Source organism: Pseudorca crassidens, chromosome 12 (assembly GCF_039906515.1).
Source record: "Pseudorca crassidens isolate mPseCra1 chromosome 12, mPseCra1.hap1, whole genome shotgun sequence".
Classification (NCBI taxonomy): domain Eukaryota; kingdom Metazoa; phylum Chordata; class Mammalia; order Artiodactyla; family Delphinidae; genus Pseudorca; species Pseudorca crassidens.
In genome coordinates, this window is record NC_090307.1 from 21,194,497 (window position 1) to 21,216,548 (window position 22,052).

At 40.2% G+C, this 22,052-nt stretch overlaps 1 protein-coding gene across 1 annotated transcript in view; it reads right to left on the reverse strand.

Moving 5' to 3' along the window:
• Positions 1-22,052, reverse strand: part of LOC137204224 (netrin receptor DCC-like) — a 190,869-nt gene that overhangs the window by 57,388 nt on the left and 111,429 nt on the right. The window contains exon 5 of the mRNA XM_067701461.1: positions 16,512-16,666. Within this exon, the coding sequence (XP_067557562.1) occupies positions 16,512-16,666 (155 nt within the window). The remainder of the gene's footprint in view (positions 1-16,511; positions 16,667-22,052) is intronic.

Sequence of the window (22,052 nt, forward strand, 5' to 3'; positions counted from 1 at the left end):
GTACTATTCTGTATCCAAAGATTCCTTTTATTTCCCCAACCCCACCTCCTTGGCTTAAATTTTCATTTGTGCCATAAAGTTTCAGACCAATAGGAAAGAAATGTCTTTGACTCAAACATTCAAAGGCCATTGATTATAATGTTCAGTAAATCTGGAGTAAAATAAGGAAAATAGGGGTTAAACATGACGCTATTTAGATAATATTCAGAAATATTTAAGAAGATGAATTTGTTTAACCATTGTATTTCAATAGCTCCAAAACTCATTTTAATATCAGATTGGCAATCTTTTTGACTTCCTTGTGGCTGGGTATAAGACATAGGGAATATATCAAAGTCGTCCCTGTCCAGTATAATGTGAGGCATGAATACTCATATGTAATTTGAATTTTCTAGTAGCCACATTAAAAAGGTAAAAATGAAATAAGTGAAATTAATTAAAAAAATATATATATAACCTATTATATCTAAAATACGGTCACTTCAAATCATAATCAATATGAAATGTGTTAATGTGATAGTTCACGTTGCTTCTAGTAAGTCTTTAATAGCCAGTGTGGATTTTACTCTCTCAGGACTCCTCAATTCGGGCAAAAGCCACATTTCAAGTGCTCCACAGACACTTGTGGCTAGTGGTTACCATACCCAACACTACAGAAGTAAGAAATGCCACTAGAATAACTCAAGAACTTTAGGGGCTTCCCTGGTGGCACAGTGGTTGAGAGTCCGCCTGCCAATGCAGGGGACACGGGTTCATGCCCCGGTCCGGGAAGATCCCACATGTCGCGGAGCGGCTGGGCCCGTGCGCCATGGCTGCTGAGCCTGAAGTTGAAAGATTTCAAGGTGATGACATGCAATTAATGCTTTGGGTCGTAGCTGTTAAAACCAAAGTCAAGGTGCTGCCATCAATGTTCGCAAGTAAAAGATCATGGCGTTTTCATCAACTGAAGGTCAAACAGCGGAAATCTGAGGGTGTGGCCAGTACCTGTCACAGCTCATGCTGGCAGCTTCTGCAAACTGTTACTCAGCTGATTTCTTTCACTTGCTAGTTCGCTTCGGGCCACCTAAGCAGTTCGCAGTCCTTAATATTCAGAAAGTACTGTGTCCTACAGCCTACAAGGCAGGGTTAGAATTCTGGAGAGCGGAAGAAGGTAGGAACATATCAAATATGATTTTAAGGAACTAAGGGTACTTTTAATATTTCTCTGCTTAAGAGGCAATAACTGAAATTATTTTTTAAATGAAAAAGGTAGCTTAATTTTTAAAAAATGTGTATATTGTTGAGGATTTTTGCATCTATGTTCAACAGTGATATGGGCCTGTAATTTTCTTTTTTATGATATCTTTGCCTGGTTTTGGCATCAGGGTGATGCTGGCCTCATAGAATGAGCTTGGGAGTATTCCTTCCTCTGCAATTTTCTGGAATAGTTTGAGAAGGATAGATGTTAACTCTTCTCTAAAAAAAGGGTACAAATGAACTTATTTACAAAACAGAAGCAGAGTCAATGTAGAAAACAAACTTATGGTTACCAGGGAGTAAGGTGGGGGGGATAAATTGGGAGATCGGGATTGACATATACCCTCTACTGTATATAAAATAGGTAACCAATAAGGACCTACTGTATATAGCACAGGGAAATCTACTCAATACTCTGTAATGGTCTATATGGGAAAAGAATCTTAAAAAAGAGTGAATAAATGTATATGTATTCACTTTGCTATGCACCTGAAACTAACACAACATTGTGAATCAACTATACTCCAATAAAAATGAAAAAAAATGTCTGTATATGTATGCATATATGTATATGTATGTGTGTGTGTGTGTGCGCATATATATATGTATATAATAGTTTTCTTAGTCCTCACCCACATTACTTGGAAACTTACTAACAATCTATATGATTTTTAGGGAAGTTTATGTATTGGGTTGAATAGTTTCCCCCATCCACCGCCCCCTGCTTAATTCACGTGTACCCAGAAAGGCCTTTGCAGATATAATTACCTAAATTAAGGTGAAGTCAAACTAGATTAGGGTGGGCTCTAAATCCAGTACGACTGGCATCCTTATAAAAAAAAGAAGACACAAAGGGACATGGCCACAGAGGGGAGAAGGTCATGTGAAGATGGAAGCAGAGACTGGGTGATACACCTATAAACCAAAAAATGCCAAAGGATTGCCAAAACCACCAGAAGCCGGGAAGCAACAAGGGAAGATTTTTCTCTAAAGCCTTCAGAGGGAGCATGCGTATGCTGACACCTTGATTTCAGATTTCTAGTCTCCGGAACTGTCAGAGAATACATTTTTGTTGTTTTAAACCAGGCAACATGTGGCACTTTGTCACAGCAGCCCCAGGGAACTAACACAGGCAGGATAATCCCTATTTTAGGAGAGAAAATTGAAAATCAGAAAAGGTAAGTGACCTTCTCAAACACGTAACAGCAATATACAGAGAATGTTTCAGTTTAGAACCCAGGTATTTTGTATATTGGTTTAGTGTTACATCCATTTTCAAAATGAGGAAACAGATTTTTTGTAAGCAGAGTTATCTAACATAAATAACCCTGGATGAGCAATCTAGACATAGATATAGGCCTGGTGATACCCGCTGTGTACTGACCCATCCTACGACTGGCCTTAAGCTCCCTGATCCCCAAATTTATTCTTTGTATAACTCAATGATTGAAATTAGCTATCTCAAATAGACTTTATGAACTTGACTTTATGCTTCAGATCACTGGGTGAATGTTTTGGATTCTGGGTACCCTGAGTTAACGGGGTGTATAAGATTTCCCAAGACAGGGAAAAGGGTAAAGAAAAGGGATATTACAAACCGAAAGGCAAACTCCTTGTGAATTCTGTAGTCTTTACTTGGACCTATAAACCAGGCTTCCACTGATAAAATCCTGATGCCATCTCAGAGAATAAGGTGACTCAACAGCTGGGTCATTTCTGAATAGACATCCTATTAGAATTCAATCTCCTGTTTAATGAACACAGGCAAAGGACATATCAGAAAACAAGCTGGTTCTGGGCTAACACTTATTTTGGCACTAACTAGCCCCCTTTGGATTGGTTTCTTGGAAAATCTTGGCAGCAAGAAGACTGGGTTGTGCATCTGAGGCATCCTTTTAGTCAATTCTCCCTCTCTGGGATCAGCCAATCAAATTACACTTCACTGGCCTGCCAGGATGCTTTCTAAGAAGGATGCTTCTCTGTGATTGACAAATATTTGAGTGTCTTCTGAGCATGGCACTGTGCATATCCCTGTAACACATGAATCAGGGACATGTAGGGCACAGATATTTTATAGTTGACAACATGGAGAATTTGCCCCTGTTACTCCAACAACTGTTCAGTTTTGCCACTATAAGAAGCTAAATACTGCATGACCTTGGCCGTTGGCTAGCAGTATGTGGCGTTTCCTTTTATTCTTCTATTCAAAATATTGGGCACCTTCTTTGAACTTACAGTCTAATTAAATAAATAAAACCTGAATCCATTTAACAGTCAAACCTAACTTTTTATTTATTTATTTTTTTTTTTGCGGTACGCGGGCCTCTCACTGTTGTGGCCTCTCCCATTGCGGAGCACAGGCTCCGGACGTGCAGGCTCAGCGGCCATGGCTCAGGGGCCCAGCCGCTCCACGGCATGTGGGATCCTCCTGGACAGGGGCACAAACCCGTGTCCCCAGCATCGGCAGGCGGACTCTCAACCACTGCGCCACCAGGGAAGCCCAAACCTAACATATTTTTTTAAAAAGTCTTGATTTGTCCCTCATGTCTCTCCCCTCCCCACACACCCTCCAAGCTGGCTCTTTATCAAGTTTCAGAACCCAAAATGGTCCCACAGTTCACCTAGTTTCTGAGGCTTAACATCAAAGAGTAAATTTGACTGCTGTCCTTTCTCCTATCCCACACCCAGCAGCAAGTCTCATCTTTTCCAAAGGCATCCTGAATCCTACCAGTCCTTCATAGCTCTACAGTTTCCCCCCAAACAGGATCTACCAACATCTCTTGACTGTACTACACATTAGCCTGCTCTCTAGCTCCCACTTCTAAAATGAAAATTACATCATGTCACCCCCTCCTGCGCAGATGCCTCTGCACTGAGAACTAATCCACCTTCCTTACTGTGGCTTCAAGGTTTCTCATGTCTGGGCCCTGCTACCTGTGGACTCCTCTCTTCACTCCCCCTCTTCTTTGTTCTGCTGCCACACGGTGGTCCTCTTCCTCTTCCTCTCCAGGGACTTGACACTTGCTGTTGGCTCTGCCTAAAATGTGGCTCTGCCCGAGGTCTTTGCTGGCATCCCTCCGAATTCATTCCCAGGTCCCCTTAAACGCCTCTTCTTCAGAAAGGCTCTCCTGACTTTCCTTTCTAGAATCACCTCTATCCTTTTCATTCTCTATCTCCTTAAACTAGTTTATTCTTCTGCATGCTTTAGTTTTATTTGTTTGTTGTCCCTTTCTATTGCTAGAATAGAAGCCTCATAAAGATAAACATTTGTCTGTCTTTTTTTTTTTTTACTGCTGAACTCCCAGTGCTGAGAAATACAGGGTAGCCCACTAGGGTCACACAATAACTATTTGTTGAAAGAAAAAAATGAATGAATGAAAGACGGGAACAAATTTGGAGCGGGAAAAATGAGCTTATGCAGACTAACGGATCCATGGGGTGAATTAGCCAGAGTGGGCTTCTGCTTTTCAAATCTTAAATAAAATCGTAAAATCGAAATACAAGAGACTTATGAAATAGCCTAAAGAAGAAAGAGAGCATTTCAAACACATGTCAGCAGCCCACAGATAGAAATGAACAAATTATGTGCATTGTTAAGGAACATGACTTCATGAGAATAATCAGAATACAGCAGTGATGGAATGCAAGATTATAATAGCATTAATTGCGGACTAAAAAAGTGCCAGAGAGCAGGCTAAGTATTTTATGCTAAACACCTCATTGAATTCTCAGGATAATCATTTGAGGATGTACTGTTTTGTCCCATTTTACGGATTTTTCTTTTAAGTTTTACAACATCCCTGCAAGATCTCCCTATTTTACATATGAGGAAGCTGTGGTTTAGCAAAACCAGCTCACCCTAGTTAGCTAGTAAGTAAAAATGACAGAATTCTAATCCAATCTGATTTCTGAATGCTTGTTCTCAACTACCTTTCTCTCTCCTCCATTCTAAAGACCCGGAACACTAATTACAGATTCAAATAAGGTGGTAATGAGCAGGCTACCTGCATTAATCACGGGCTCAGAGTTCCACTATTCGACTTTCAGTTAATAAAAGGCCATGATCATTTCCTCTTGGACACTGGTGGCACCATCTTGATTCCAATTTTAACATCGTACATTGAAAGCAGTAATTGTGTGGCCTCATCTTAAAAATCTTTCAATTTCAACCCATGGAAATCCCCTGTATCTGTCAAACATCCTGTGGTCAGAAATTCTGGCCCAGTTTAAACTCAATATTGGATGTGATATGGGGCTTCCCAAGGTGGGAAGATTGGGCTGAGACCCAAAAGAGTTTTCACAGAACAGGGAATAGTTGTAGGTATTATTCCCCTCAGCTGTGTTCCTACAAAGTAGAAATAATATCTTTATTAAAACAATATAACAATGCAGGAACACTGGAATCAGAGAATAAGAGTTAAAGTCAAATTATTATCCTTTTGTGTAGCACATAAGATACTTCAGAGTAGGCAGACTATAACCTGCAGTTAAAAGAGTCCGTAAAATAGTGATTTAAAAATGAGTTTCACTAAAAGTAGAACTACCATATGACCCAGCAATCCCACTACTGGGCATATACCCTGAGAAAACCATAATTCAAAAAGAGTCATGTACCACAATGTTCATTGCAGCTCTATTTACAATAGCCAGGACATGGAAGCAACCTAAGTGTCCATCAACAGATGAATGGATAAAGAAGATGTGGCACATATATACAATGGAATATTAGCCATAAAAAGAAATGAAATTGAGTTATTTGTAGTGAGGTGGATGGACCTAGAGTCTGTCATACAGAGTGAAGTAAGTCAGAAAGAGAAAAACAAATACCGTATGCTAACACATATATATGGAACCTAAAAAAGAAAAGACAAGGTTCTGAAGAACCTAGGGGCAGGACAGGAATAAAGTTGCAGATGTACAGAATGGACTTGAGGACACGGGGAGGGGGAAGGGTAAGCTGGGACAAAGTGAGAGAGTGGCATGGACATATATACACTACCAAATGTAAAATAGATAGCTAGTGGGAAGCAGCCACATAGCACAGGGAGATCAGCTCGGTGCTTTGTGACCACCTAGAGGGGTGGGATAGGGAGGGTGGGAGGGAGACACAAGATGGAGGAGATATGGGGATATATGTATATGTATAGCTGATTCACTTCGTTATAAAGCGAAACTAACACACCGTTGTAAAGCAATTATACTCCAATAAAGATGTCAAAAAAAAAATGAGTTTCACTCTTTATGGGTTGGGTATCACATGAGGATAGTCAACTATAAATTTCTTCAGGTGCTACTTTCTAAAAAGTACTATCATGTTTCATACTAAAACACAAAATGTATATGTGTGTACATAGATGTATGTATATATGTATTAAATTATATATTATTTATACGCTAATATCTATAATCCTAACTTTAGGTTATAAAAAAGAGGAAATAAATTTGATCCCACAGTATGATTTAGAACAATTTATCTGACTATATTTTCTTCAAAAATTTCATCTCTAAACTTTTGGATACTATTCTGCCCATCTTATTTTACCTTCTATCTCTCCAGCACCTTATAAGAGGCTTGACACATAGTAGGTGCTCAATAATTGCTTATGGACCATTCAGATAAAAGGGCTGTCAAGATGAGAGAATATATAAATACATATGAGTAAACATGCTATATTCTCTGTGTGTCTTTACTCTTCTTCACTTCATGAACACCAGCTTTCCACAGAATCCAATAGGACTGAAGGAGCCCCATTAAAAGAGCTCAGCTCAGCTGTTTTATCTTTGAAGTAGAGTTTTATTTGGCTGCTGCAGCATGATGACAACATCCCTGATGATGCTCAAGTTCTATTTTGCTCTAATTCAGTTTACCAAGCAACCTACTTTCATTTTCAGTAGGCTACATAACCAAACGAGGCAATTAAACGCAAAACAAATCTACCTTTTTGGAAGCTCATTATCCCAGGCTAGATACCCATACTCTCCAGGAACTTCTCATTATTATGACACTCTCTTGTCATCTTTCTTCACACTCCCTAATAGCAGTCAGAAATCTGTAGCTTTTTTCTCTATACTTTCTCACCAAGTAGATAGCTTCTTTAGATGTTTGGTTATACCAGTGGAAGAAGCTTGAATTATGCTTTGTGCTCAGAGAGAGTAACAAGGAGCCAGGAGAGGCTTTTTAGGGGACTTAAATTATGCTGTACCACTGATTAACCCAAACAACAAGTCATCTTTGTCCTTCATCCTTAATTTTGCACTGAAAGATATATATATATATAATATATATATATATAATATGTATATATATTTTTTTTCTGAGAAAATATTTAGGGAGCTTTGAGAAACTAATCAGAAAATATGTTCAGATCTAGATTCTCTGGTCTTTTAAAACTTAATATTTTACATTAACTGAACACATAATGAACTTTTTCAACTTTCAAAGGGGACTAATCTATTAAATACCTTTTTAATGAGTTCTGCTTAATTAAAATAGTTTACACTAGACTAATAGTTCCTTGGGAGTCAGGACATTTTCTGACTTGCTTTTGTATCCTCATGTACTAGCAGAGCATCTAGATCAGGGATGCCCAATAGAACTTTCTGCAATAATGGTCATGTTCTCTGTGCTGTCCTATACAGTAGCCAGCAGTCATATATGAACTCTTGAAATGTGGCTAATGAGGCGCTGAATTTTTAGTTTTCAATTTTATTTAAATTTTAAGTGTTACCTTGACAGATGTGGTCAGTGTGCCTGCCTTTTAGAGTTTATTTTACATCAATACATTGAAATGTAAATAGGCACATGTAGTAATGGTGATTGTATGGGACCATGAAGTCTAGGACATAGCACAAAAGAATCATTTTGAATGACTGACTGACTGAATGAATAAGTACAGAATGACTCACCTTTTGCTTTCAATTTTTCTAACGTGATTAAACAACCCACACTCACAAGCCTACCTCTAATTTTTCCAGTAATATTCATCATTGTAGAAGATATAATACCTCGCTAATTGACCATTAAATCCAAATGGGGGCTTCCCTGGTGGCGCAGTGGTTGAGAGCCCGCCTGCCGATGCGGGGGACACGGGTTCGTGCCCCGGTCTGGGAAGATCCCACATGCCGTGGAGCGGCTGGGCCCGTGAGCCATGGCTGCTGAGCCTGCGTGTCCGGAGCCTGGCTCTGCAACGGGAGAGGCCACAGCAGTGAGAGGCCCGCGTACAGCAAAAAAAAAAAAAAAACAAACAAACATCCAAATGGATTCCTTAAGCCTTCGTTGCCGGGGATACCATACCATGAGCCTTTAATGTCTCTCATCTTATACTTGTAATACCTGAAAACACGTTTTGCAATGAGAGAATATTTAAATTATACCAGCATTTGTGTGTTACCTAAAAAGATGAAACATCAGTGCTTATATTTCTTTCTTTCTACTATTAGTCTATAGCCACGTACACGACCACAAAACTGGACCAGCTGATTGGCTCACGGTAAACTTCTCCTCCATAGTCATCCCAAATATTCACTCAAATTACCATGCAGTGCAGTCAGTAAGTGGAAACCAGTTTAAGTGATACAAGAAATTAGCTAGCCAGAACTGTAATTTACTTGGCTTGCTTAATTTATAGAATCATGATGAATAAACACTGCTGATACGTATCATCTCCGCCACAAATTAAGTACAAATCAGATTCTACCAGCAAATGTTAACCAGCTAGCTATTCGCAAAATGGCAATGCTGTGACACATGTTATGGGATAATAGAGTGTTTTCTGCTCATAAAGCTTCAAATTTTAGTTAGGGTTGCAAAGATGTACAAGAGGCAAATTAGACAACAAACCAGTCTACAATAGTGTGCTAAGTAAGAGGGAGGGGATGATTAGGGGGAAAGTAATAATATACGTAAATGGCTGATTGCATAGTAATCAAGCCTTATTACCTTAGTGATTACTCTAGAGTGTCCCACTTTGGTTGTCAGTGCAGGGCAGTTGGAATTATGTTTCCATTTGATCCCATTAGGGGCAGGGAATTTCTCTCTATTGAGTGCCTACTAGATGCCAGGTAAGACTCAGGGGCTTCCCATATGTTATCACATTTCATCTTTACAACCTGGGAATGAAACTGAGAAGGACCCTGTGGGGCTCCTGGGCACGGAAGCCTTTTTGGCCCCTGTTTCTTGTAGGGAAGACTCCTGCCTCGATGACCTTCCCTGAGTTCCAAAGGGCAGATGCAAAAAGTTGGTAGTCAAGGGAGGCCCAGCCACGAAACCACCTGAGGCAAAATTAAACGGACCAGAGAAGCTCATCAAGATTAAAAGTCGGACCACCTGAGACCCTGCACACACCCTAATCCTGTCAGCAACCCCACCCTTGAACTATTGCTCTAAAACTCCTCATCAAATCCTCCTAGGTTGGGATACATAGTGTTTTGAGGCAGGAGTCTGCTGTGTCCCCCTTTGCCTGGAAACATGATAAAGCTATCCTTTTCTACCTCACCCAAAACTTCTGTCTCCGAGATTCGATTCAGCACCGGTGCACAGAGAGGCTGCGCTTTTGGCATCAGGAGGAGGAGGGGTAAATCATTCATATCTCCAATTTATAATCAAGGACAATGAGGTTTCAAGGATTAAGGAACTTGTCCTAGGATATGGATAGTAATGTTTGGAGACATAATGTTCAGAGACTTTCCAGTACCCCCCATAACAACCATAGAAGTAGAGCTTTATTAGAATTAAAAAAAAAAAATCCAGGGACAGATGAAAAAGGCAAATAGGTCTATTTCCTCTGTATAATATATTCTTTTTTTAAACAGTTAATTATCTTTTTTAAAATTTATTTTATTTTTGGCTGCCTTGGGTCTTCGTTGCTGCGTGTGGGCTTTCTCTAGTTGCAGCAAGTAGGGGCTACTCTTTGTTGAGGTGTGCAGGCTTCTCATTGTGGTGGCTTCTCTTTGCTGTGCAGCACAGGCTCTAGGCACGCAGGCTTCAGGAGTTGTGGCAATGTGGGCTCAGTAGTTGTGGCTCGCGGGCTCTAGAGCACAGGCTCAGTAGTTGTGGCGCATGGGCTTAGTTCCTCTGCGGCATGTGGGACCTTCCCAGACCAGGGCTCGAACCCACGTCCCCTGCATTGGCAAGCAGATTCTTAACCACTGTGCCACCAGGGAGGCCCCGTAAAGTATTTTTTGTTTTTGTTTTTATTTTTAGCCTGCACAGCGAAGCATGTGGGATCGTAGTTCCCTGACCAGGGATCGAACCCGTGCCCCCTGCAGTGGAAGCGCAGAGTCTTAACCACTGGACCACCAGGGAAGTCCTATTTCCTCTGTATAATAAATTCTAAAGTCGATTTGGGGGTTGCTTTCACTCATCTTTTCAGTGTAAAGAATATAATGGACTAAGAATATTACTTACAACACTTAACTATAAAAGGGTTTTGTGGATAATTGGGTTGTGGTCTAGCAAATAGGCTCCCCGTTCTAACTCAAGCCTCCAGCCAGTATGTGGTCCATTTTAACATCCTTCATGATTAAACTGCCTTAACAGCATCTTAAAGGACCCCAAATAATAATTCAAAAATTCTCCACATGTGGTGTGAAAAGATTAGACAAGTCTTAAGCACACGGGGACTTAAATCTGGCTGATAATACAGCAAAGAAATTATACACCATAAAGGCAGAGGGAAGAGCAAGGGTTTAGCCAAAGGAAGATATAATCAGGAGACACAGACCTTCCTATAAATCAAGCCTTTGTATTCTGGGTGATTATTTCATAAACTGGATCTTGGGCTGCTGATCTCTTTAAATGATTACTGCAGTACGTGTGCACTTTTTAGAAACAGTTGCTGGCTGATTTATATTTCAGACATGTTTTCCATCAGTGTTTATTCCTTGAGAATATGGTTTTCATAACAGAGTTGCTATTTTCAAATAATATGGAAACCTTGAAATTCAATTTGTATAAAAGCTATGTCATTTCAGTGTACAATTACTACATCACATTTGGAAAAACAGTGATAAAACGAGCAAGCAAATGCTAACCAGACGAGACCCATTTTCAACAGATAAGATCATTTTGTCAGTGAGAGAACAATGAAAACGTCCCCCCACCTTTGCCTCTAAATTCTGCAATTCTAACCAAGTAATAAAATCAGCCTCTGAACTTCCTCTAAAAACACAGAAGGATGAGCTTATAAGAAGTCGAGAGAGAAGAAAGAGTAGGGAAAAGAAAGGGGAGGGAGGGGAGGGGGTGGGACGGGAGGTGGGAGGGGAGTGGGGAGAGGAGGAAATGAAGCACAGGATCTCTAAGGTGTTCCATCTTACTCAGGAATTGGTGTATTATTGAGCAGGTTTGGAGAAGATGAAGTGTTCCTTATCCTAGAAATATTTTTAAATTGCTAAAATGGCATTTTGTGTTAACAACAGAAGATGAAATACACATGCCGTACCTATTAGTCCTGATAACATAATTTATTTATCCTAATGTCTGTAATAAAGACAGCGAGTAAGCTACACAATACTCTTAATCTAAATGAATTGAAGGAGTTTACTGTTTTGCACATGTAAAAGATATTCTAAAGTACTGTTTATCTAGGCTGAACTGTTCCTATCTACCTATCTCCTCAGCAAGAGATTAATTATCCAAGGACAATTATCCAATTCTTAATGAAACACAATCAGGTCACCCTGCAAGTAAACAATGGCCTGCAAAGGAAATAATCCTTACTCCATACAGTGGTAAGAAGAGAGGTGATTTAATAAAACAAAGGTGTGATTAAAGGCCAAAATACAGTTAGCATTGTAAGACCACTATCACTGCCCTTAATGAAAAAACTTCAAGATACTTTGAATGTTTCAAACCCAGAATGATTTTCTACTTTCATTTTCTGGAGAAAGATAACTTATATGAGACAACAATACCAACAGTAACCTTTTATTCAGTTAGGTGTTTAGTTTTTATTTTATGCCTTATCATCATTTATGCTAATTTTTAAGCAAAGTAAATGCTTACAGAAACCAGCACCCAGTGAGTTCTACATAAATTCTCAGACTGCTTTCTGAATGAGGAAGAATGGAAGATATATACAAAGGACCGAAGCAGCTGTCTTTGTAATAAAGCACTTATTTGAGGAGGTAAGCACAATATGATTAAGGCATAAAAAATTACCTAGACAATATGTGAGACCGAGCAGGACCCTACGGGGCTCCCGGGCATGGAAGCATTTTCATGTCCCCCGTTTCTTGTAGGGAACAGACTCCAGCCTCCATGACCTTCCCTGAGATCCAAAGGGCAGATTTGAACAGTTGCTAATCTGGGAAGGGAGGGGATGTAGAGACAAGGGAGGAACAGTCAAGGAACAATAGTGCAGCCTTGGGGCAGGGTCCCGCTGCTGCCTCAAGGGATACACATAACACTGCCTTTAAGCCCTTTATAGAATTAACACCCAGCAAATGAAGATGTTAGCATTCTTTATGCCAGAGGAGACCATCTGAGGCCAGACTAAAGGGACCAGAAAGTTCATCAAGAAGATTACCCGAAAAAAGATTAAAGAGCCTAAACCCTGTACACACCCTAATCTTATCAGCAACCCCACCCTTGAACCACTGCCATAAAACTCCTCAGCAAATCCTCCCTGGTTGGTACACTTAGTTTTCGAGGGCAGAAGCCTGCTGTGTTCCCCTTTGCCTGGCAAAGGCATAAAGCTATTCTTTTCTACTTTGCCCAAAACTCTGTCTCCGAGATTCGATCTGGCACCGGTACACAGAGGCTGAGCTCTTGGCATCATATGCCTCGGCCGTCACAAGTAATGGGCTCATAAACCAATCTTGTGATTCAGACTTTTAATATTTCATTTAACAAATTCTTACAGGTTTCCTTACTTGTTTTGTTGCTGTTACCTATTTAAAATATTTGCTTCCTCAGGAAGCTTCTGAGAGCCCTAAGTGCTGTTACTTCATTACACACATATGCTTTCTTAAGTATTAGGAACACAGTGGGTGTTCATTAAACACACTTGTAAGTTGAATTATGCTATTGTTTTTACTTTATAAAGGTTAAGGCCATATGTGTAATACAAATAATCACAGACTTATTGTTTTGATTAATTATACTAAAAATGTATCATGAGTAATGTTTTTAATGAAATGAGGCGTTATTATTAGTCAGTAAACAAATGAAAAAGACTTTCCTTCCCTTGGCTAGGAAGTGTCCCTTTGTTTTTAAAAATGTGAATTAAAAAAATGCTGGGGGCTTCCCTGGTGGCGCAGTGGTTGAGAGTCCGCCTGCCGATGCAGGGGACACGGGTTCGTGCCCTGGTCCAGGAAGATCCCACATGCCGTGGAACGGCTGGGCCCGTGAGCCATGGCCGCTGAGCCTGCGCGTCCAGAGCCTGTGCTCCGCAATGGGAGAGGCCACAGCAGTGAAAGGCCCACGTACCGCAAAAAAAAAATTCTGGATATTGATTTTCAAACTGGATACTTAAAAATAATGGTATTAATAGAAGAAAAATAATGTTGCTCAGTCCTAGAAGTGAAACTGACTATGTAGAATTTTCATCAGAAATGTAATGTAATAATAGCCAGTCAGCCTTGAAAAGTACACTAAAACAATTCCAGGGATAATAGTTGGATTAGGAAGTGAAGAATTCAGACGATCCATAGAAATTGGATCTTCTGAAAATGAACATTCTTTTAAAGTTTAAGTTCTGCCATGAGAAAATTGAACCAGACTGTTTTACAGAAGTTTTTATGGGTTTTTCAACTATCAGTCTGTATACAACATGGCATATACCATTTTCAAAAATATATATTTTGACTTAATTTGTTTTTATTCAAGTTTATTGATTAAAATACCAAATATTCTTAAAAGTTATTGATTCTGTATATATACGATCTGTGAAAAGTCATTGAAGAGGGGCTTCCCTGGTGGCACAGTGGTTGAGAATCTGCCTGCCAGTGCAGGGGACATGGGTTCGAGCCCTGGTCTGGGAAGATCCCACATGCCGCAGAGCAACTAGGCCCGTGAGCCACAACTACTGAGCCTGGGCGTCTGGAGCCTGTGCCCCGCAACAAGAGAGGCCACGATAGTGAGAGGCCTGCGCACCGTGATGAAGAGAGGCCCCCGCTTGCCGCCACTAGAGAAAGCCCTAGCACAGAAATGAAGACCTAACACAGCCAAAAATAAATTAATTAATTAAAAAAAAAAGTCAATGAAGAAATTGATGACTCAAATTACATGTGAACATAGTCACTGCAAAGTGGAAATCAGCATTATCTCATGATTTCAATCCAAACAGCAACAAAACATTCTTAAGAAGAGAAACCTGGAAGTCGGACCAGCTTTGTGGGCATACGACTAACGAAGTTGCACAAGATCTCACGCTTAGGAGGGTCCCACGTGGAGCATGGCTTAATGCTCTACTGTAGCTTCTGGGTCCTGCAAATTATTTAGCCTGTCCTGCCTGGGAGGCTGCATTTTTTTTTTAACATCTTTATTGGACCATAATTGCTTTACAATGGTATGTTAGTTTCTGCTTTATAACAAAGTCAATCAGTTATACATATACATATATCCCCATATGTCTTCCCTCTTGTGCCTCCCTCCCTCCCACCCTCCCTATCCCACCCCTCTAGGTGGTCACAAAACACGGAGCTGATCTCCCTGTGCTATGAGGCTGCTTCCCACTAGCTATCTATTTTACATTTGGTAGTGTATACATGTCCATATATACACTGCCACTCTCTCACTTTGTCCCAGCTTACCCTTGCCCCTCCCCGTGTCCTCAAGTCCATTCTCTAGCACATCTGCGTCTTTATTCCCATTTTGCCCCTAGGTTCTTCAGAACCACTTTTTTTGTTTTGTTTTTTTAAGATTCGGTATTTGTTTTTTTTAGATACGGTATTTGTTTTTCTCTTTGTGACTTACTTCACTCTGTATGACAGATTCTAGGTCCATCCACCTCACTACAAATAACTCAATTTCGTTTCTTTTTATGTGATCTGAAACCTGTACATTACTATGCCCTTAAAGATGCTATGTGAGGTTTTATTTCTATGAGGCAAATATCTCTAAGACTTGTCCAGCTTAGTCATAACCCCACCCCCAACAAATACTTTATTGCAATTCGTCCTCATCTGGTCTTTGTAGCGTTGGCTGAGTGGAAGAAGGAACGGAGATTCAGCCCAGTGTGCAGAGCATGATACCAGCTGCCAGACTACGTCTCTGTTGCTCTTCTTCAACATACTGATTTCAAATCCTTAAGAACTGACCTAGTCCAAAGATTATTTTCTCATATGTACCAATGAAAATCTTTCTGATTTCTACTTCACCTTCTTCCAAAAGCATGTGAGGTGATTTTGAAGTTAAATATAGTTTTAAATAAAATGGTTGGGAATACAGATAAAATAGCATCATTCAAAAAAACAAAAACAAAAACAAAGAACAGGAGTAGATGAAACTAGGTGTCTAAATCTCTAAATAATGTACTTTGCTACAAGTAGTCCTTCATGTCATTTAGCTGTTAGATCACAATTTTTTAAAACTCTGAACCAAATAAAGCTGGCAGACTACTCATCAGTAATAATCTTTCCAAATAAATTAGACGTTTAGTAGAAAAATCAAAATTTTGTACAATACAGAAATATTTTTCAAATGTACAGTTTGGGGGCTGTTCCTTTATAAAAGTACAAATCGCTAAATTATAACTTGGTCCAATAACATTCAGCTGCATTACTTTGTGATCATGGAGCTTAATATAGTGATTTATGTTAAAGGACAATGAGATTGCCCAATAGAGATTTTCTCTTTACGTTTCTTAAATCTAGATTCACTTTTGGAAGCTTCTTAAGGGCATTCAGTGCATGAGTAAGTTCTTGAATAATCCCTGTGTTGGGAAGTCCTATGCCATTTTTCTTCTCCTTTGATGTTACACTTTTTATAGACAAACTTAGAAAAATCTGAAAAAATCAATGCAGGAGGCTGAAACCCAATGTTGATGATGAAGTACTGGCGGGTAGAGTCAGTCACTTACTCGGGAGTGAACATGTAGACTGTGTGGATGGACCAGGCCTTGATAGTTGTTAATTTGTCATTATGGAGATATGGCCAAAGTGGGAAGGCCATTTTGTTAAAGTTATCTTACCTTTAAAAACCCTCGGGTTAAACATGTTGCTTCAGAAATATTCCTTCCATTCCGTCACCTCAATAAATTATTATGAAAGGATTCAAAGATATCGCCAACGAAAACAAATGCTTTCTAAATTTGCCCTTCCTGTCTCATACTCACACTCAGGCTGAGTGGCCACCTTGATGGGCTGAGAGCTCTCCCCTGGTCCCCACTCGTTGTAGGCCACGACTCGGAAGGTGTACATGGCTTCTGGCTTCAGGTTTCCCACAGTAAACTGAAGGGACCCAGGCTGGGATGTATTCACTGCTCGTTCCCTAGGAAATAAAAGTTGCAGGGAAAGATTATTCCCACATGAATACTTTTAGCCACAGCCTTTACTTAATGAGCAAGAGAGGGGCTTCCCTGGTGGCGCAGTGGTTAAGAATCCGCCTGCCAATGCAGGGGACACCGTTTCGATCCCTGGTCCAGGAAGATCCCACATGCCGCGGAACAACTAAGCCCTTGCGCCACAACTACTGAGCCTGAGCTCTAGAGCCCGTGAGCCACAACTACTGAAGGCCATGTGCCTAGAGTCTGTGCTCTGCAATGAGAGAAGCCACCGCAATGAGAAGCCATCGCACCACAATGAGAAGCCCGCGCACCGCAAGGAAGAGTAGTCCCCGTTCTCCGCAGCTAGAGAAAGCCCGCGCACAGCAACGAAGACTCAACGCAGCCAAAAATAAATAAATTAATTAATCAAAAATAACAATAATGAGCAACAGCAGTAAGGTAGACCAAAAGGTTGCTTACTCATTTCCTGTTGACTCTGCATGTAAGGCAAGACCTTGAAGGTTTACTATGGGATGTAAACTGACTGGAAGAGCCTATAAATAAATGTTGCAGGGTTTCTGGGGAGTTCAAGTTTATGCCATTCCCATGAACCTTGCATACGAAAGTCTTTTCCCTTGACACTTTACAATTTAGTCTCAAAACTCATAACAAAGAGCTAGTAAAATAAGAAGCGTCTGGAATGTAGGCAGGAAGATGCGTTTTGTAAGCATTCAGCTAATGACAGAAATCAGGGTTTTGATTATTCCACAAGCCAGTCTTTGTCAGTACTGTCAACAAATGCATTTATGCATTTTCCTTCACTGTAGGAAAGGAAAAGGCAGAGGCCAAGTGTTGATGTGTACAGAGCTTGAGGTCCTGTGGTTATGTTAAGTGCAATTTAGTGAAAGAAGTAGATGCCCTTCCTCGTGAGGAGAAAGTGGAACACGTGTCTACTTGCCTTTTCTTCAAGCCACATCTACATGTGTCCAATTTATTTTCCAATTAAAAACTTCCTCAGAGGGCTCCAAACAAACGAATTAACCTGCTGATCATGGTGAGATTTATAGTTCACATTAAGAGAAGACAAATCCTACGAATATGGATGCTGACATATAAGAACCGGAACTCCTGAAGTACGCTTTAAGGACCCACATGATTCTAGACATTTATATCCTCATTGGTCTCGCACAATCGAATGTGAAGAAAGAGTTCCTTCTAGCCACTTAACTGTTTCTTAAGGTTTCTACGTCTAGATGATACCTCTTACATCTCAGTGGAATTATATATTCATTTTAATTTTACCATTCAGTTTTATTTTGTTTGGGGAGATATTTAAAATAAAACCTATTTTGCTGCCAGGGTAAAGTAAGCTTCCAAAGAGAAAAGTGAAAACAAAGTTCTACGGGCATGAATAGTGATTGCCGGGCATATATACACTCCTAATTTGACTGATATGACAGAGACTGGCTGGATCCTCCTCAAACCCATTTCTCCTTCTTCATGTACTAGACTGTATGTCCTGGCTCCCCTGAAGCCAAGATGAGGCCATGTGACTGGGTCTAATCAATGAGCTTGAGCGTACACAACGCGTGCTGATTCCAGGCCTGGCCTTGAAAAACCACATATGTGGCAGGCAGACCTTGGAAACCATACACAGATGATGGAGAAGTCAAATTTTTGCAAGAATTCTGGAGAAGACCTGGGAGAAGAACTGCCTGTCAATCGGGAACATCCTTTTCCTATAATACTTTACAGAGTCAAACAGATGAGAGCCATTATAAATTTGAGGGCTTGTTATAGCGGTTAGCATTCATTTATCCATTACCGCTCATAATTAAAATATGCACACTGGGTGGCTACCAGGGGCAAGGTGGACGGAGGGATGGGATGCTAGTATTTAATGAATACAGAGTTCAGTTGGGGAAGATGAAAAAACTCTGGAGATAGAGGGCAGTGAAAGTTGTGCCGTAAGGTGAATGCAATTCATGCCACAGAACTCTACACTTAAAAATGGTTAAAACTGTAAATGCTACGTTTTGTATATTTTACCACGATAAACAAACAAAAAAACACCCTGTATGAATCTGGATATAGCCCAAGGTTTAGGTATCCCTCTACAAGTACTGTGTTAATTTGCTGCAAGGCTGAATTGTGACTTACAGTGAGGGAGGGATGTGGGTGGGATTCAATAGCGACCTATCTGTAAGTAGGAGTAAGAAACATCAGATAGGGCTCCCATGTATCACACATCACACTGATCTATTCTACCAAACTAAGATTATTCAGGCCAATAGATTGCTTTTTAAAAGAAAACCCTCATAATCAGATTGTACGCCTTGTGGATGTAGACAGTTTTGCATATTATTTTCTTTCAGCAGAATTTTTATATGTATTGCCTCTCTTTTTATATAAATAGGATGGTTTTATTATCATTATTTTACAGATGTAAAAGTGAGATTTAAAGAAACAACATTTTTTTAAAGGACTCACAGTTAATGAATATTACCATTAAGAATGAAATTTGGGATTTCATCCTCTAGAGCCAGTACTGGTATCATTCAACAATAGGGGAAAACAAGGGGCCTATTTGGATCATGGGTACTTTGCGTAGAAGACATGAGCTCCTAAAGGGAAAGAAGCGACACTTGGGCATTCAGAAACCACTGGGAGAATGAGTGTAATTATCATCTGTTATGAGTCATTTCAGGATGTATTTTCTAAACCTTCAAGCAACATATTTGTCACTGAAGGTCAGATCTGCATACCAAACTCCTTGAGTATCTATAAGGAAGGACAGCTTTCACAACTGACTAATTTAGATGAAATAGCTGTGTTCTAGGACATGCTGGCATAACCCCTTGAAAAGGCATTCTTCAAAGGAAAAAGAGGCAAGAACATCTGGGCATGTCCAGGTAAGAATGTCTAAGATCATATAATAGAAACATTACTCACATATAAAAGGGGATGCTGGCTTTTATTACAAGGAAGGGAGTTTTAGGTTCTTATAATCTCCAGCAGCCTCCAAAAATATCCCAGATTACTAATGGTCATGAAAAAAAATTATATTCATTGATATGGACAACTGATACTTCCTCAGCGTTAAGAGTATGAACAAAGCATCTTTAGAAAACACTTCCATGGTAGTGATCTCAGCCCTTCCTCCAACCAGACGCTAGCACTGCCCTAGATTTACCACTAGTTTCTTCAATGTGGGCTCTTAATGGTTTTAAACAACAATTTAACCTAAACATTTCCATTTTATGTGCCAATTTTCAGAAATCTGCTTATCCTATCAAACTGAGGTCACATTAAAATGCTATGTAGACTATGGAGTGGATTCAAGAGTTTTAAGCCTGGGGTGGTTGTCTTGGCTTCCTCATTAACTTATCTGAGCCTCAGGTTTCTCAGGTGCAAGCTCTGACGCTTTCTTGGGTCCTACTGGGGCAACATCAACCGTGATACCAATGCATTCTAAGACAATGGCATTTACTGCCATGTCACCCTTCACAGATTTCTTCAAAGATTCGCAGGTGGCTTTTGATCACCCCATTTGTTCTTTAATAGCTGAAGACAAACCAGCGCAAATCATTTCCCAACAAGTAAGTAGAATCTAAATTTGGAAGGGCAGTTTGTTACTCCTGTTTCTCTGGTTCCACAATAGGGCAATGCCAGCCACGTAAAATAAACTCTCCATAATCTCTGTGTTTAGACAGTTAGTAATTAGCCCACCGTAGCCCATGATCCTCTGTAAGTGGGCAGATACCACACTAGGTTCTGAAGAACAGTAGACGTCAGGACTTTGCCCAGTTACTGTGTTCGGGTGTCGCGACTGTCACCACACCAACCACTCCTGGGAAAGCAGCAGGGGTCCAGGCTGCTTCTCCATGAAGTTCTCTCCTATAACTCTGAAGACATAATTTACCCCTCAAATCCTCAGAGCTTAGCGTCATGGTCTGTGTTGGTCGATGTACTGTCAGACAGAGTTTCATTACTCCATTTCTTTTCTCCTTGACTCTGAGTTGGTTGGCAGTGTGGGGTTCAGGCAAGTTCAAGATAAAGTTGACTGAAGTAAAGGAAGTAAATCACCTGGGCTTTCTAGAATCCATTCACTGCAAATTCATTCACTGAACATCCACATAGAGAATAAATTATAAAGTCTGTCTCCTTCTGCTGGCTGAAAAAGATGTAGGCAGCTTGCTTTCTTCGACCTTTACATGGAGACCAAGAAGAGTGTGTTAGGAAGAAGCATCTCCTTCTTGTAAATTCTGGTTCTTGGTTGCTTTGGGTTACCTGGTTGAGGTTTCTTGGAAAATAACTACTGTGTTCTAAAAGCATACATTCTGACCCAGTAACAATACTTGTGCTGCTTTGCTGAGATGAGGCATTTTGTTTAAAGTCTTTGTAGATGCCGATACATTTTGATTCAGGGAGTCAAACGTGGTGGCATGGAATGCACCCTTAAGCAGTATGCATTGAAACCTATCTCTGGTTAGGCTATACTCTCCCGTGCCCGGATCTGGCCCCTGCTCTGGTTCCTACTTACAATGTATTACATTATAATAGCTTTTCCTAGTTTTTTGTCATTGGTCCTCCCACTTCTGTCTTCCGTTGACAGAGATACTCTTCTAACATACATCATCTGTCAACTCCACGCCCAAAACATCATGCTGGCTGCCATTCTATCATTAATACAATCTCCATTCCTTGGGACAAGATGCAAAGACTTTCGAGATGTGGCCCAAACCTTTATGCACTCATCTGCAATGGGTCACTCAGCTCCACAACACCCTATCCATCCCTACCTTTGTCATTCTGACTTTCATTAATTTTGTTTTGCTTTATTTTGATTATCTTGGAGTTACTTTCTCCTGACTCAGTTCCTTCTCAGTTTGGCAAAAGCCCATTCATCCTTCAAATCCAATTCAAATGAAATCTCCTGGCTGGAGCTCTCCTACCATCATGTCCTCTGATTCAAGCAGCATAAAATATTATCTCCTTTGTGCTTCTGTTGCTCTTGATTTACACATCTTCTGCAGCCCATATCACGTTGTGTTGACAGGTCTGTCTCTTTGACTCAACTGTGAACTATTTTAGAAGAGAAGTCACATTCCATTCATATTTTATTGACACTCAGTCTATATATCCACTGCAGGTAAAGTATGCCTATGCTGCTGGTGCGCATATTTAAAAAGAAAATGAATGCATAAATAAATGTAAAAATTTTAATAGACTAATTGGATAACATTTTCACATAGTGTGATCTCAGAAATGCTTAGAGAGCTGGGTTCTGTTCTGTGTTCCATCTCAGCTTACTCAGGTGGCCTTCAGATGCCACTCCACATTCCTGGGTCTCATTTTCATGATGTGAAGAGTGAGATCTACTAAAAGAAA